Source organism: Sinohyriopsis cumingii, chromosome 11 (assembly GCF_028554795.1).
Source record: "Sinohyriopsis cumingii isolate HCF-2022 chromosome 11, ASM2855479v2, whole genome shotgun sequence".
Taxonomy (NCBI): domain Eukaryota; kingdom Metazoa; phylum Mollusca; class Bivalvia; order Unionida; family Unionidae; genus Sinohyriopsis; species Sinohyriopsis cumingii.
Window position 1 is genome coordinate 32,027,338 of NC_142971.1, and position 12,855 is coordinate 32,040,192.

At 34.8% G+C, this 12,855-nt stretch overlaps 1 protein-coding gene across 1 annotated transcript in view; it reads left to right on the plus strand.

The window, feature by feature from the left end:
* Positions 1-477: 477 nt before the first annotated feature.
* Positions 478-12,855, plus strand: part of LOC149787863 (protein cereblon-like) — a 45,470-nt gene continuing 33,092 nt past the window's right edge. Inside the window, exons 1-2 of the mRNA XM_089974095.1 lie at positions 478-569; positions 10,362-10,531. Coding sequence (XP_089830221.1) covers positions 494-569; positions 10,362-10,531 — 246 coding nt within the window. The 5' untranslated portion in view covers positions 478-493. The remainder of the gene's footprint in view (positions 570-10,361; positions 10,532-12,855) is intronic.

Below are 12,855 nucleotides of genomic sequence, written 5' to 3' on the forward strand. Positions count from 1 at the left end.
CTGTTCAACTTTCTCTTGGCGTTGTAGAAAGGTCCCTAACGTTTCCTTCTGAAATATTTATCAACCTGAGATTGAATATTATAAAAAAAAAAAAAAAACAATGTCTGGGTGACATTTCCCTAATATTCTAACCCCTTCATGAAGACCTAGTTACATTAATACTCATTTTTACAAAAATATTTTTTAGCATGCATTGGAAAAGTCATCATCGGTAGCCTATCAACAGGGTTATAGGAACCTTGGCTAGCGAAGATGAGAAAAAGTAAGGTTTTATTCCGATAGTGAGTCTATTTTTAAAGAAGCGGAAAGAGACATTAATATTCCGAATGTATGATGACGAGATATAATACTGGTCCCAGACTAAACGAACTACTGCATTGGGATTTGTAAACCCTTTATACAGAGCTAGCAATAGTATTTTCGGATCAGGTCATTGAGAAGGAATATATTTGGATATGTTCGCAAATTAACGCGAAAAAGGAAAACAGTAAACATGGAAGACGACATTCTACCGCTATTAGAATTAAATCCTGACAATAACGAAGGCGTGGAATCAGACAGCGAAAGTGGTATGACAGAAAAGAGTGAATAAATTAATTTTAGCGCAAAGCAAAGCACAACAGTATGTCAATTCATGTACTACGTGGAAAATCCAAGTCTTGAAGTTGTTGCTGGTAATACAAATTTCTTAGTCCCCAATGTAAGACGTATCACGTAGCACCGAAACATAAATAACATGTTTTACGTCTTACATTGTAGGACCATTAAAACTGTAGTGCCTGCAAGGAGGAGTCTTCCTTGATATTCGTGTTATTTATTATTTGTTTTACATTATGGGATTATGTCAAAGTATGCACGAGTATGCTCACTTCAAGTTGCATTACACAAATGCTGGAACCATTTTCATGATTTCAGTATCCATATTTGGTTGCAAATGTCACATACTCTGTGACCAGTGATCTATATAAATTTGAATAAAATTGAGACACTCATCGTAGACAAGAACGTGTGGCTGCTATGCGGATATTTCATGGTTAAAGATTGGAAATACCCATTCAGCTCATTGAAAACTATCTTGGCAAAATCAGTATTGGCCTTTAGAATTCCATTAGTGAACAGGACAACTCAGACCAACGCAACTCAGCCCAGGTGTGTGGCAACTATGACTTAACCACAGTTCAACTATGCCCCGTGGAAATTGATAAAGAACAACTCTGACCAATTATTAAAACAAGTCTGACCAGTTGTTAAAACGAGTCTGACCAGTTGTTTAACACAACTTGGACCATTTATATTTTTATGGACAACTCAGACCAGTTTATTAAACAGCAAGGGAGACAACAAAATAATGATTATTAGGGACATCTAGGACCATCATGAAGCTCCTTAAGTGCATGCATTAACTTAGTCTACTCCATTTTTATGGACAACTCAGACAAAGTTATTCAATAGCAAGGGAGACGACAAAATAATGATTATTTGGGACATCTAGGACCATCTTGAAGCTGCATTAACTTGGTCTACTCCATTTTTATGAACACTTGGACAATTCCTACTATGTTTAGTGTTTTCTTGTGACAGGGTAACGATTATCATTTTGTCAGAAAATGGACTGATTTTGCCTTACTTGATCTTGGTCAGAGTTGATCTTAGCATGGCACTCCCTTAACATTGTCTCCAATATGTTCATATTCAAGAACTCGAGACTTCAACTGTTTTCCTTTATCAAGGTGCATGAGCACAGTCAAATTAGGTTGACTTAAAGTAGTCCCAAACTTGGACCACCTTTTCTTGTGCCATCATATCTTTCATCCAAGTTGTCCCAAATTTATTAATTTATTGTCATTTGTCTTTCCAGATAATTTATGCACAGACTATATATTTACCTTGTGAGTTTAAGTTTCATGCTTATACATAAGCAGTGTACTTTAACTGTAGCAAAAAATTCTGGGAAATTGCTTCATAATGAAATACAAGCATGCATAATCCAGTATGAGACATATGAACTTCACTGAATCTAGAAAATTATTTTGTATTGGTGTACAGAAGGATTTTGTCACATGATCAGTGTTTAGTTGATCATGTGACACCAGTCCAGACATCATTCCTCTGATGTGATTAGGTTGATAGTCAAGGAGTGATCATTGAGTTTGCTACAGAAAGGTATCTATTTTTGTTCATTAACTATTAATGGCTGTACTCAACCTAAAAAGCTGTAAAATCTACCAACCAATTGTTGTCAGTCTTTGATTTATATATTCACTGAACACTTTATCAGGGTCCAAAATTGAATAAAATTGTGGAGATGCTGAGAGATGATTGTACATTAATAACCTGAAAAACATGGAGCAACTCTCAGATATTTAGAGAGTGTGGTGGGTGGTGATGTTATAATAATAATAATGAGGACTTTGTATAGTGCCTAATCTTTAGAAGCTCTAAGTGCTTTACAACATTAGACAACACCTATAAGATAAAAAGACATATAATAATATGATTGCAAAAACAAACACCATGAAATTAGAAAACATAAAAAAACATGCTAAGAATATTTAAGGTAGGAAACATTATTAGGTCTTTAAGTTTGTTCTTGCAGTCGAAATAAGTGAGTTTTGAGAGCCCTCTTGAATGTGATCACTGTGTCTTTGTGTCTAAGTTCAGTGGGCAATTCATTCCACGTTGCTGGGACCAGGTATGCAAAATAATAAAGCACTTTTCTGCTTGTATTTTTTTAAATGCTGATTTAGCACACACAAAAACTAAAAAAGATTACTCTCACATTACAATGACACTTTATGAGCAATAAGAACCTTTGATTAATTTTTTTTTAAAAATGGGTTTAAATTGTGTTTTTAGACTGTGTACAATTGCTTGCATGATTTTAAAATGTCTTGGACTTGAAAATGGAGCACTTTGCAAAAATGTATTGTTCTTTAAATAAAACCAAACTCGATAAATGAAGATATGCATTAATCAGATTAATTAAAATATTTAATAGAGTAGATAGGGTTTCCCGTAGGATTTGAATTTGATTGGTCTTTGACTCATGGGGTGAAATTTACAATTTGTAAGATTTGATATTTGTAGATTAGGAGTCAAAATCTTAAACTAGAATCATAAGACCAAGTTGGAAAAAGAAAACACTTTTAATCTCATTTATATTGTGAAACACAGAAAGAGTCTTGTGTGATACACAGACAACATAATTATAACAAGATATCAAGCAGAGACAGAAAGGAAATTTGAAGATAGCAAATTGCATTGAAATTCATTATTTTCCCCCACTATAGAAAAGTACTACAGGTGCTGAATAAAATGAACTACTTCCTTCACTGATTTTGCAGTTCATTTCAAACCTTTCATTTGCATAATTTGACATGATACATGATCTAGATTTGGTTTTCATGTGCATTTTGAAGGAGTGGCTTACTTTTATTTCTTGCTGCAATGTTCATTTTCATGTCTGAGTCAGTCTAATGCTGATGTTTCCCTGAGAAATAAAACAAAATATGCCTCTGAGCCATTGTATTTATATGTGGCTTAAATTTCAAAATCAAATTTGTTTTAGTACAGTGTTGCACAAAATCAATAATTTAGAATGATGAACACAGTGTAACAGTTAAGTGAGAAATGCTTAAATACAAAATTCACTTATCAGTAATATGGCCAGTTATATCGAGACTCAGTTGAAGTCAGTAATTATAAGTTTTCATAGATAGTACAGCATTATCATAAGAAATATTTGTTGCAGTCAGTTTTCTTTGATTTTTGTCTGCCAGTTTGTTATTTCTAGTCATCACAGCCGATTTGGCATATTGCTTTTAAAGAGAGGTTAAATTCCAAATATCCCAGCTAGTGTAACTAAAACAATGTCTGTTTCTTATCCAAGATTAGGGTCACAGTTGACATCAATGTCAGTTAATTCTACAAGGTCCTTAAAACTTCTCATGAGAAGAATGCAGATTGATTAAGGGAATAATCAGGAACATAGGTTTGGTTGTTCAAACAGCAAGAAGGTCAGTGGTGATTATGCTATATATTATTACTTATTATAGTGTTTAATGCTTAAGAGAAGATTTTCCAGTAGTCAAACTGACACATATGGTGGAATGCACACACATCAGTTTCAGGTCAAATATGAAATTGATGTGTCAAAAACCTGGGAGTACAGGTCAGAGGGAAACCCTGAGTGGGTGTAGTAATAAAGTTCAAATAATGGGCACCTGCACATTGGGGCAGGGGGACACTTGTTCCCACCCCCTTTCTGGATTTTGCCTCTAAACATGTTTCGTCCTACATCAGTAAAACTTAATAGCTGACCACTACATGTTCTGGCCCCCCAAACAATAATCCTGTGGGCACCCCTGTTTCACATTATTTCAACAATAACTTTTAATGGTTAATTTTAACACTGGAGACTGCAATTAAATTTGAAAATATCATCATAATTAGTTGTGCAATTGACAGAAAATTATTCAGCTACATGTATTACACAGTTTAAAAACTTGACTTAATTGCTATCATAATTAGGAATATTCAACAGTCATTTCAGAAGTAAGATTGGGGCTTTTTAATAGATTGCATCATTTAAAATAGTGCAATTGGTATGTCTTTGACAGTTGAAACAGGAAAGCATGTCAGGTTACTTCAGGGAAGGTAATTTAGGCTTTTGCTTAGATCCCAGATACTGCACTTAAACTTATTTTAAACTTGTCCAAATATTGTGCTGTGTATACAAATTGAGTTAAGTTTTCTTGGTTATTTGTATAGGACCAGTTACAGTATGGTATGGCAGCCTGTTGGGAATGATGACAACATGAGAGATTGATTGACCACAGTCAGGAGTGGTTTTGACATGATCTCAGTGGAATCTTGGAGGATTGGGGTATATTGATCAATATCCTATATTAGCCCATCCCAGTCAGGATGGAAACTGGCAATGACCTTTACTGGTCAGGACTGAACTTTGTCATCATATGTGTATTGGCTGTGGTCAGTACTGTCTCCAACATGGCTACAACTTCTGCATGAAAGGACTCTGTATGCTCATCAAATATCTGATCTTACACCATCCAACATCACAAAACTGACACTTTCACCTGTGATTAAATTGCCTCTATTTAATACTGGCTTCCGGTGCTGACCGCTCCGGTGGCCTAGTGGTTAGAGTGTCTGCCTCGGATGCGGGAGGTTGTGGGTTTGACCCCCAGTCGAGTCATGCCAAAGACTTACAAAAATGATACTAACAGCTGCCTCGCTTGGCGCTCATCATTAAGAGGTTAGTGTTAAGACTGGTCAGCCTGGTGTCAGGATAATGTAACTGGGTGGGACATCGTGCTACATGTCTGCGGCATTATGCCCCAGTGCTAGACATCACTATAAACTGTCACACTGCAGACATCATAGCAATATGACTGAATAATTGTTAAAGCTACGTTAAACATTCAAATCACACACACACACACACACATGCTTCCAGTGCCAGTATGGACCCATGCCTGACAATTCCATCAACGGCACCTGAAAAAAGCTAACCTACTCAGTAATTGCATTCAGAGGTGTTTCATACCTACACAGACATGCTTCTCCTTAACATATAAGAACCTTGTATAGAAAGAAATTTGCACATTCGGTCATAGAAAGAAGGGCCTCCACGATGGAAAGTGGCAGGTTTTCAGGGACTGGTACATGGCAATGACATCATCCCCTTGAATGCTGTCAACTGGCTTAAGTTTTTAAGGCTATTACTCCATAATTTCCAAAACATTCAGGCATCACAGTAAAGGGAATATAGGCCAGGATTAGGACATATCAGACTTTCTAGCTAATTTTGATGCAGATAGGCTCATTTCACTCATCTTGTTTCCTAGATGGAATCATTTGCACTTTCTGATTTGTATCAATTCAGATTAGTGGGCCAGAACTGTGCTGAAGCTACTGTTATATAAAACATGTTTTCTGATTGCTGTAGCTTTGGTATGAATGATGGGCAAGTTGCATGCCCTTTTGAAGGACCCTAGCTAGCTCCAATTCAGATCCAATGGTTCCTTGATCCTAATGACCCAAGCTGGCTTCATAGCTAAAAATCAGTTGGTGTTGCCAAGCAAGCAGAAAATAGTCATTGGCCCCCATTCCTTGATTGATATGAACAGAGTGCAGATATTCAAGATGCAGTTTGTGTGCTCAAGCACTGCTTGAAATGCATGTTTATCTCATTCTCCAGTGAAGTCCAGAAAAGAGGACATAACCTCACAAAGCATAGCAGCATGGTTCAGGTTTGTAGTACACTCTTGGCATACTATGAATTCTCACATAAAAGATAAGCCTCATGAAGATTTCAGCTTATAAGACTAGAAATAGTCTCCTTGAAGCACATGATTATATGCAGCATTTGAGTCAGAGACATTTTAGAAGCTGTTGACTTGCACAATCATTTAACCTTCTCAAATTTCTATCATAGAAATTTAGACAAGAATTGAATCTTATGACTGTGGTTCAGTCAACAACTGAACCTAGCTGACTTGTGCATGTGTATAGCATTTTGGTGAATTTTCCCAGATTTATTTCTGCGAGAAAACTTATTTCATTCCCTTATTTGTGTATTGATGTCACATATTGACTGACCTTCATCCATCATATAGGGCTCTAGCCATTTAATTTTGAAAGGTTATCAGCAGTATAAGTTGGATGCTTATGCATTTTCTGCCAATTTTACTTATTATCCTAATGGTATTGTGATCATAAATTATTTTTCTCAGACACAGCTTAAACAGGTAGACATAAAGTTGATATATAAGGTATCACGGTACCAATTGTTTTTCCATATACCTCAATGCTAATGTTTTGTGAAATAAATATACTTTCTGTCCTACTTGGGCATGCATGTCACACACTGTCATATAGAACAATGCTAGATTGTCAATTTGACAATGACATAACCAGGTACTCCATTGCATTTAAGAGAGATAACTCTACTGGAACTAGACAGGGGTAAGAGTTATCTAGTCACAACAAGCACATTTTCAGCCATGTGTACCATATTTTAAAAAAATCATAAAAAATACAAAATATGATCTAGATAGAAATTAACACAAACTCACATGTTGCCAAGAGGCTCAACAGTTTTTTAAGCCAAACAGAAAGTACAACTCTTACATAATGCACCAATCACAGCTAGTGTTGTTCTTTAATTCTGAATACAATGTTCCATACACCTTAAGCGCCGCCCACCTGGACTTGCGCAATTGGTACCGTTATACCTATAGCAAACCTTAATTTTTCCAATAATCTGTGAAATAGTTCGGGACTGTATAAGTAACAAATATACTTAGTCTCACTTGTGAAAAACAATTTGATGAGGTACTAACCTATGTCTTATATGAATGTGTATAGAAATGTCATTGAGCTGTTTGAACTATTGTTTTCATACTTTTGCTTCACCATCAAAATCATCTTTTGAAATAAAATGAATTCTTTCAACTATGACTTGTATCTTATTCCTATCAGCACTTATTGAACTTCACATAGGTGATATGGGATAAATCACATTATGTCATATTACGTAATAACTAGGTCAAAGGTCAATGTACCAAATAGTATGTACCTGTCCTACTTCAAAATGTACAATTCACCTAAAAGAAAGGAATTTATATTTGTTTGGTAGGTGCAGAACTTAATATCAGAGACAGGTGGACATGACCCAATCTTATTATAAAGTATAAGCTTTGACCACTTTACACTATCTGCAGATACAAGAGGTCACTAACCACCAGTCCTGACACAAAGGTCCACCTACCCATCCTCTTTGTAACACAAATAGTAAGCTTTCCTCCTTTGTAATGTGAACAAAATTGTTTCAATAAGCCAATCAATCACCAAATATAGTAAATCACAGCCTCTAAGTGGTTATGTTGGATTGGGGGGGGGTGAACTTAGGGGAATAAAATACAGAAAAATGCCAAATATAAACACTAAGTATAGCACATCAAATGGAGTTAAAAACAGGAGGAAAGTGTTTATCTAAAAGGGAGAGGTAGCTTATGATAAAGGAATTAAAGGAGGCAAAATCAGCAATGCTGAAAATGAGAAGTGAAAGTTTGATGACCTTACCTTGGACAAATATATGGGGCAGGGCCCAACAGGTCCAAGGACAGCCCAATGGCAACTGTGCTATAACATCCCTTACAGGTACCCAAATTTCAAGTGAAGTTGTGTTCATTTCCATCTAATATGAAAGGGTGAATAATTTAGATAATATAGATACATATAAAGTATATTTCTTCTACATAAGAATTTAATAATAATTGGCATAAGATAGAGAGAAACTTATCTCAGATCCAAACAGAAGATACCTTATCAGTTTTCAAACTTGTAAACTTTACTGTGAGAAATTATTAAATTGCTTCTACTTACATTTGCATCAAGATAGAGGGCTAATATAATACTTCACAAATCTTCTCTTTATTTTCATAACCAGTTACTGAAAATGTGAGATTTTATTTCCTTAAAATGTTATGACTGGTGTAAGGGAGATAACTGAATGATATACATAAGGTGTGGTAACCTCTAATACAGTATCCATGTAATATAGATGAGTTCATCAACAACCTGTATTAACTTCATTGCGATTAAATTATCTCAAAACACATTACTGATAAAGTGAGAACCCAACATTTAGACTCCTATATTTAGTGGAGACCTCAAGAGTCATGTAATTTTAATTTCTAAGATGACGCAGCTCTTTCATATCACATAGTTCATATTTTCTACAATGCCAGCATGTAGAGTGCAGCCTTCCATAACCATGCAGATATCATCTTATGCCAATTTGGATTCTTGTGATGAGATGCAAAGTTTCAAGAACAGTGTGGATTTGAATGGAATGAATACGCACTGTGTGACTAAAATGGTTATCATTCTGTAATGTTGGACCAAACATGGAAATTCCACAAGAGCAGCTTGACACAAAGAAATAGGATTAATTGAAAGTCAATAGTAGATTATAATTGGGCTTATACAAGTGCCAATGGCAAATGCTGACTTAAGGAAACTGTTCTTGTTTGTTGGTATTCACTGCTACTTCAACAAAAGGGAATGCAAGAGAACTGAACTAACTACATGAACAATTTCAAAGCAGGAAAGTGTAAAAAAAAAAAGGACAATTAGAGCAGGACAATTCAAATCAAAGTGGGAAGAAATACTATATCCTTAATAAATTACCTAAAAATTACTCATGCCAGAACATCCCACATGGTACAAGTGATCTATCTACAAGTGTACTTTGAGTGTTCTCTATCCTGGTTTATGGCATGCCTTACAAGAACAAGATAGCTGTTTTTGTACACATGATTTTTCATCTTTTGCAGGTAAAATAGCCAATATTTGGCCAAAATCAATTATATTATGTTTACATAACTTATTTTGTTGCATGCATTCCAATCCAGGAGGTAACAGCACATACATAAAGGCATCAGGTAACACAAGCCTATATCTATCATAGCTATAGTTATCAAAAGTCCCCATCCAAAGCCAACTTGTGCTATTTTCTGAAGATTTCATACATTTTATTCTTAAAGAACTTTCAATATTTGGCCAAAACTGTTCAGTACACATTTGTTTTCCTACATCAAACTAGTATAGTTCATAAATGCCGCCCACATGTATGCGTTTCTATGGATACACTGTGAGGCTATTCTTTCCTTTAGGTATCACGGTACCAATTGTTTTTCCATATACCTCAATGCTAATGTTTTGTGAAATAAATATACTTTCTGTCCTACTTGGGCATGCATGTCACACACTGTCATATAGAACAATGCTAGATTGTCAATTTGACAATGACATAACCAGGTACTCCATTGCATTTAAGAGAGATAACTCTACTGGAACTAGACAGGGGTAAGAGTTATCTAGTCACAACAAGCACATTTTCAGCCATGTGTACCATATTTTAAAAAAATCATAAAAAATACAAAATATGATCTAGATAGAAATTAACACAAACTCACATGTTGCCAAGAGGCTCAACAGTTTTTTAAGCCAAACAGAAAGTACAACTCTTACATAATGCACCAATCACAGCTAGTGTTGTTCTTTAATTCTGAATACAATGTTCCATACACCTTAAGCGCCGCCCACCTGGACTTGCGCAATTGGTACCGTTATACCATAACCACCAAACAGTGATAAGGGGAGGTAATGGGTAAGAGTTTCTTCTCTTTGTAAATGTGAAATATAGATTGTCTTCATTCCAGTAGGGTAGGATTTGAGAAATAGTGGAGCTTGTTTCCAAACATTGATGTGATTTGGTAAGTATTCTCTGACAGGCATAATTTACTGCAACAAAATTTCTTTCTATGCAGATGACAGTGACAACATGATGAATGAGGAAGTGGAGGGAGATGATGAAGAGGAGGAAGAAGTAGGAAGAGAACAACAGCAGGATGAGAAAGACAAAGCTGCTGGCCAAGAACCAAAGAAGCAGGCATCAAGGACCATGAACTATGACCCATCTTTAACTGGTTCTCACTCTGTATGTGTTATAAACATAAAGTTTTATTTTTGATAAAATTTTCTGTGCAGTCACAATGATGGTAGGGCAATATAGTGTTACCCTTCCTTTATCTGTCTTACATTGATTAAGGTTTTTGTTTAGGTCATTTGCGCATTCCTGTGTAGCATGTATGTTCCATGATGTAGCAAAACACATTCCTAGTTCTGTTTTTTTATATATAAAAAATTTGTGATCATGCCAAAATAAATATATTTGTATATTTGTAGGTACTCAAATTTATAATGTTTCAGCACCATTGAAATTTTGAAAATCTTATAAATCTAACATGTTCTTTTGATATGAAATAATCATTAATTGCTGATTGACATTAAGTAATTTAACATAAATATTTATATTGCAAAATTGGTGCCATACCATCTGTGCAAATATTTTCAACTGCTTTTGTGCATAAAGTTGTATCAGATTAGCAAGATATTTACTTAACAACACTTCAGATGAAGTTAATTTCAAATAGATACACTATGCAGTGTGACAAGTAGAAAGCAAGAAATATATTCTGTAGCAAATATACTGAATTTGTTGAATTTTTTAAAAATTTAGTATTCAGAAATTTATTGTTGGCAGTACAAGATGGCCTAATGCAATGGGATGTCAAGTTAGGTGTCTATTGTTAAAGTTCATCTTAGAGTGCTCTTTTGTTTTGATATTCCCCTCACTTTTTCTGAGCAATTTCTTAAAGTTAGAAATAATAACATACCTTAACAACACAAAAGCTTAGTTATTTTGAGCAGGTCAATAAATATTAATTTCATTTTTTTTGTTGCATAATTGAAAATGGTTGATATGGACCCTTGTGTACAGATCATCCCTTTTTGCAAGTCATTGTAGATAATTTTCAATAATGTATTGTTGATATAAACTGGGACACTGTTTTGCTTGAACAACTTTACCACCAATAGCAATGACAAAGGAAATGTTGCAAAGGAGAACCTGATACCAGTCATACCCATAGTCCATGTCAGAAATTATCCATAGAGACTTACAAGAATGGATAATTTGTACTGGATTTTCTACATATGTGTCTGCATGTGCCAGTTTATAATGATATCTAACACTGGGGCATAATGCTGCAGACATATAGCATCATGTTCCACCCAGTCACATTATTCTGACACCAGGCTGATCAGTCCTAACACTAACCTCTTAATGCTTAGCGCCAAGTGAGGCAGCTGCTTGTACTATTTTTATAAGTCTTTGGTATGACTTAGTCAGGGTTTGAACCTGTAATCTCTCACATCTGAGGTGGATGTTCTGAATTTCTGTAAATGCCATCATATGATGTAAATTATACTTATAAGAGAAATTATTTATTCCATTTTAAATTCATGGTAAAATAACTGTACCATTTTAAATTAATGATAAAATACTTATTCTGTTTTAAATTATTGATAGAAAGCTTATTCCATATTACAAATTAAATTAATGATAAAATACTTATGTCATTTTAAATTGATGATAAAATACTTATGCCATTTTAAAAATAATGATATATGCCAAAGTTGATAATTTTTCTCAGATGAAGTTTACATTATTTGTCCATCAGTTTTCCATCACCACTTTACATAGTTATGGGTTGTCAGTACATATGCATGTAAATATTTATTGCATTACACAAGGAATTGGACTATTTGGTGTAAATTTCTGTGAGTTCTTTTTATACATTCACATCCACTGGGTAGTTTGGTAAGTCTCTTTGCTTTTTTATTTAAACATTTTCTTGCAAACCTTCACATTTTTATAAAGCTTGCAGTTGACAGAAGTAACAGTCCTTTTTATTTCTTTGAATTCACATTTCTTCTCAGGGTAACAACTTTTGTGGATTTCATAGTTACTGAAAAGTATGAATTTTAAAAGCTGAATGAACAAAAATCTCATTCCATTTCATTGATATATTCAAGATTTGCATACTGATAAAAATATTATTTTGCAAAACTTTAAAAACATGATAGTTCAACCAGAAAAAAAAAGTGAAAAATGTAACTGAGAGCTCGCACAAGCGTATACCAACTTTTGTTAAGATTATAAAGCAGAATCAGTTAAGTATTCTTGAGGAAACTTAGTTTATGATAAAACTTCCCTTTTCTTCAGTTCAAACCCCACTGGAGTCATACCAAAGGCTTACAAAAATGGTACTAACAGCTGCCTCGCTTGGTGCTCATCATTAAGAGGTTAGTGTTATGACTGGTCGGCCTGGTGTCAGTATAATGTGACTGGGTGAGACACGATGCTACATGTCTGCGGCATGATGCCCCAGTGCTAGACATCACTATAAACTATCACAC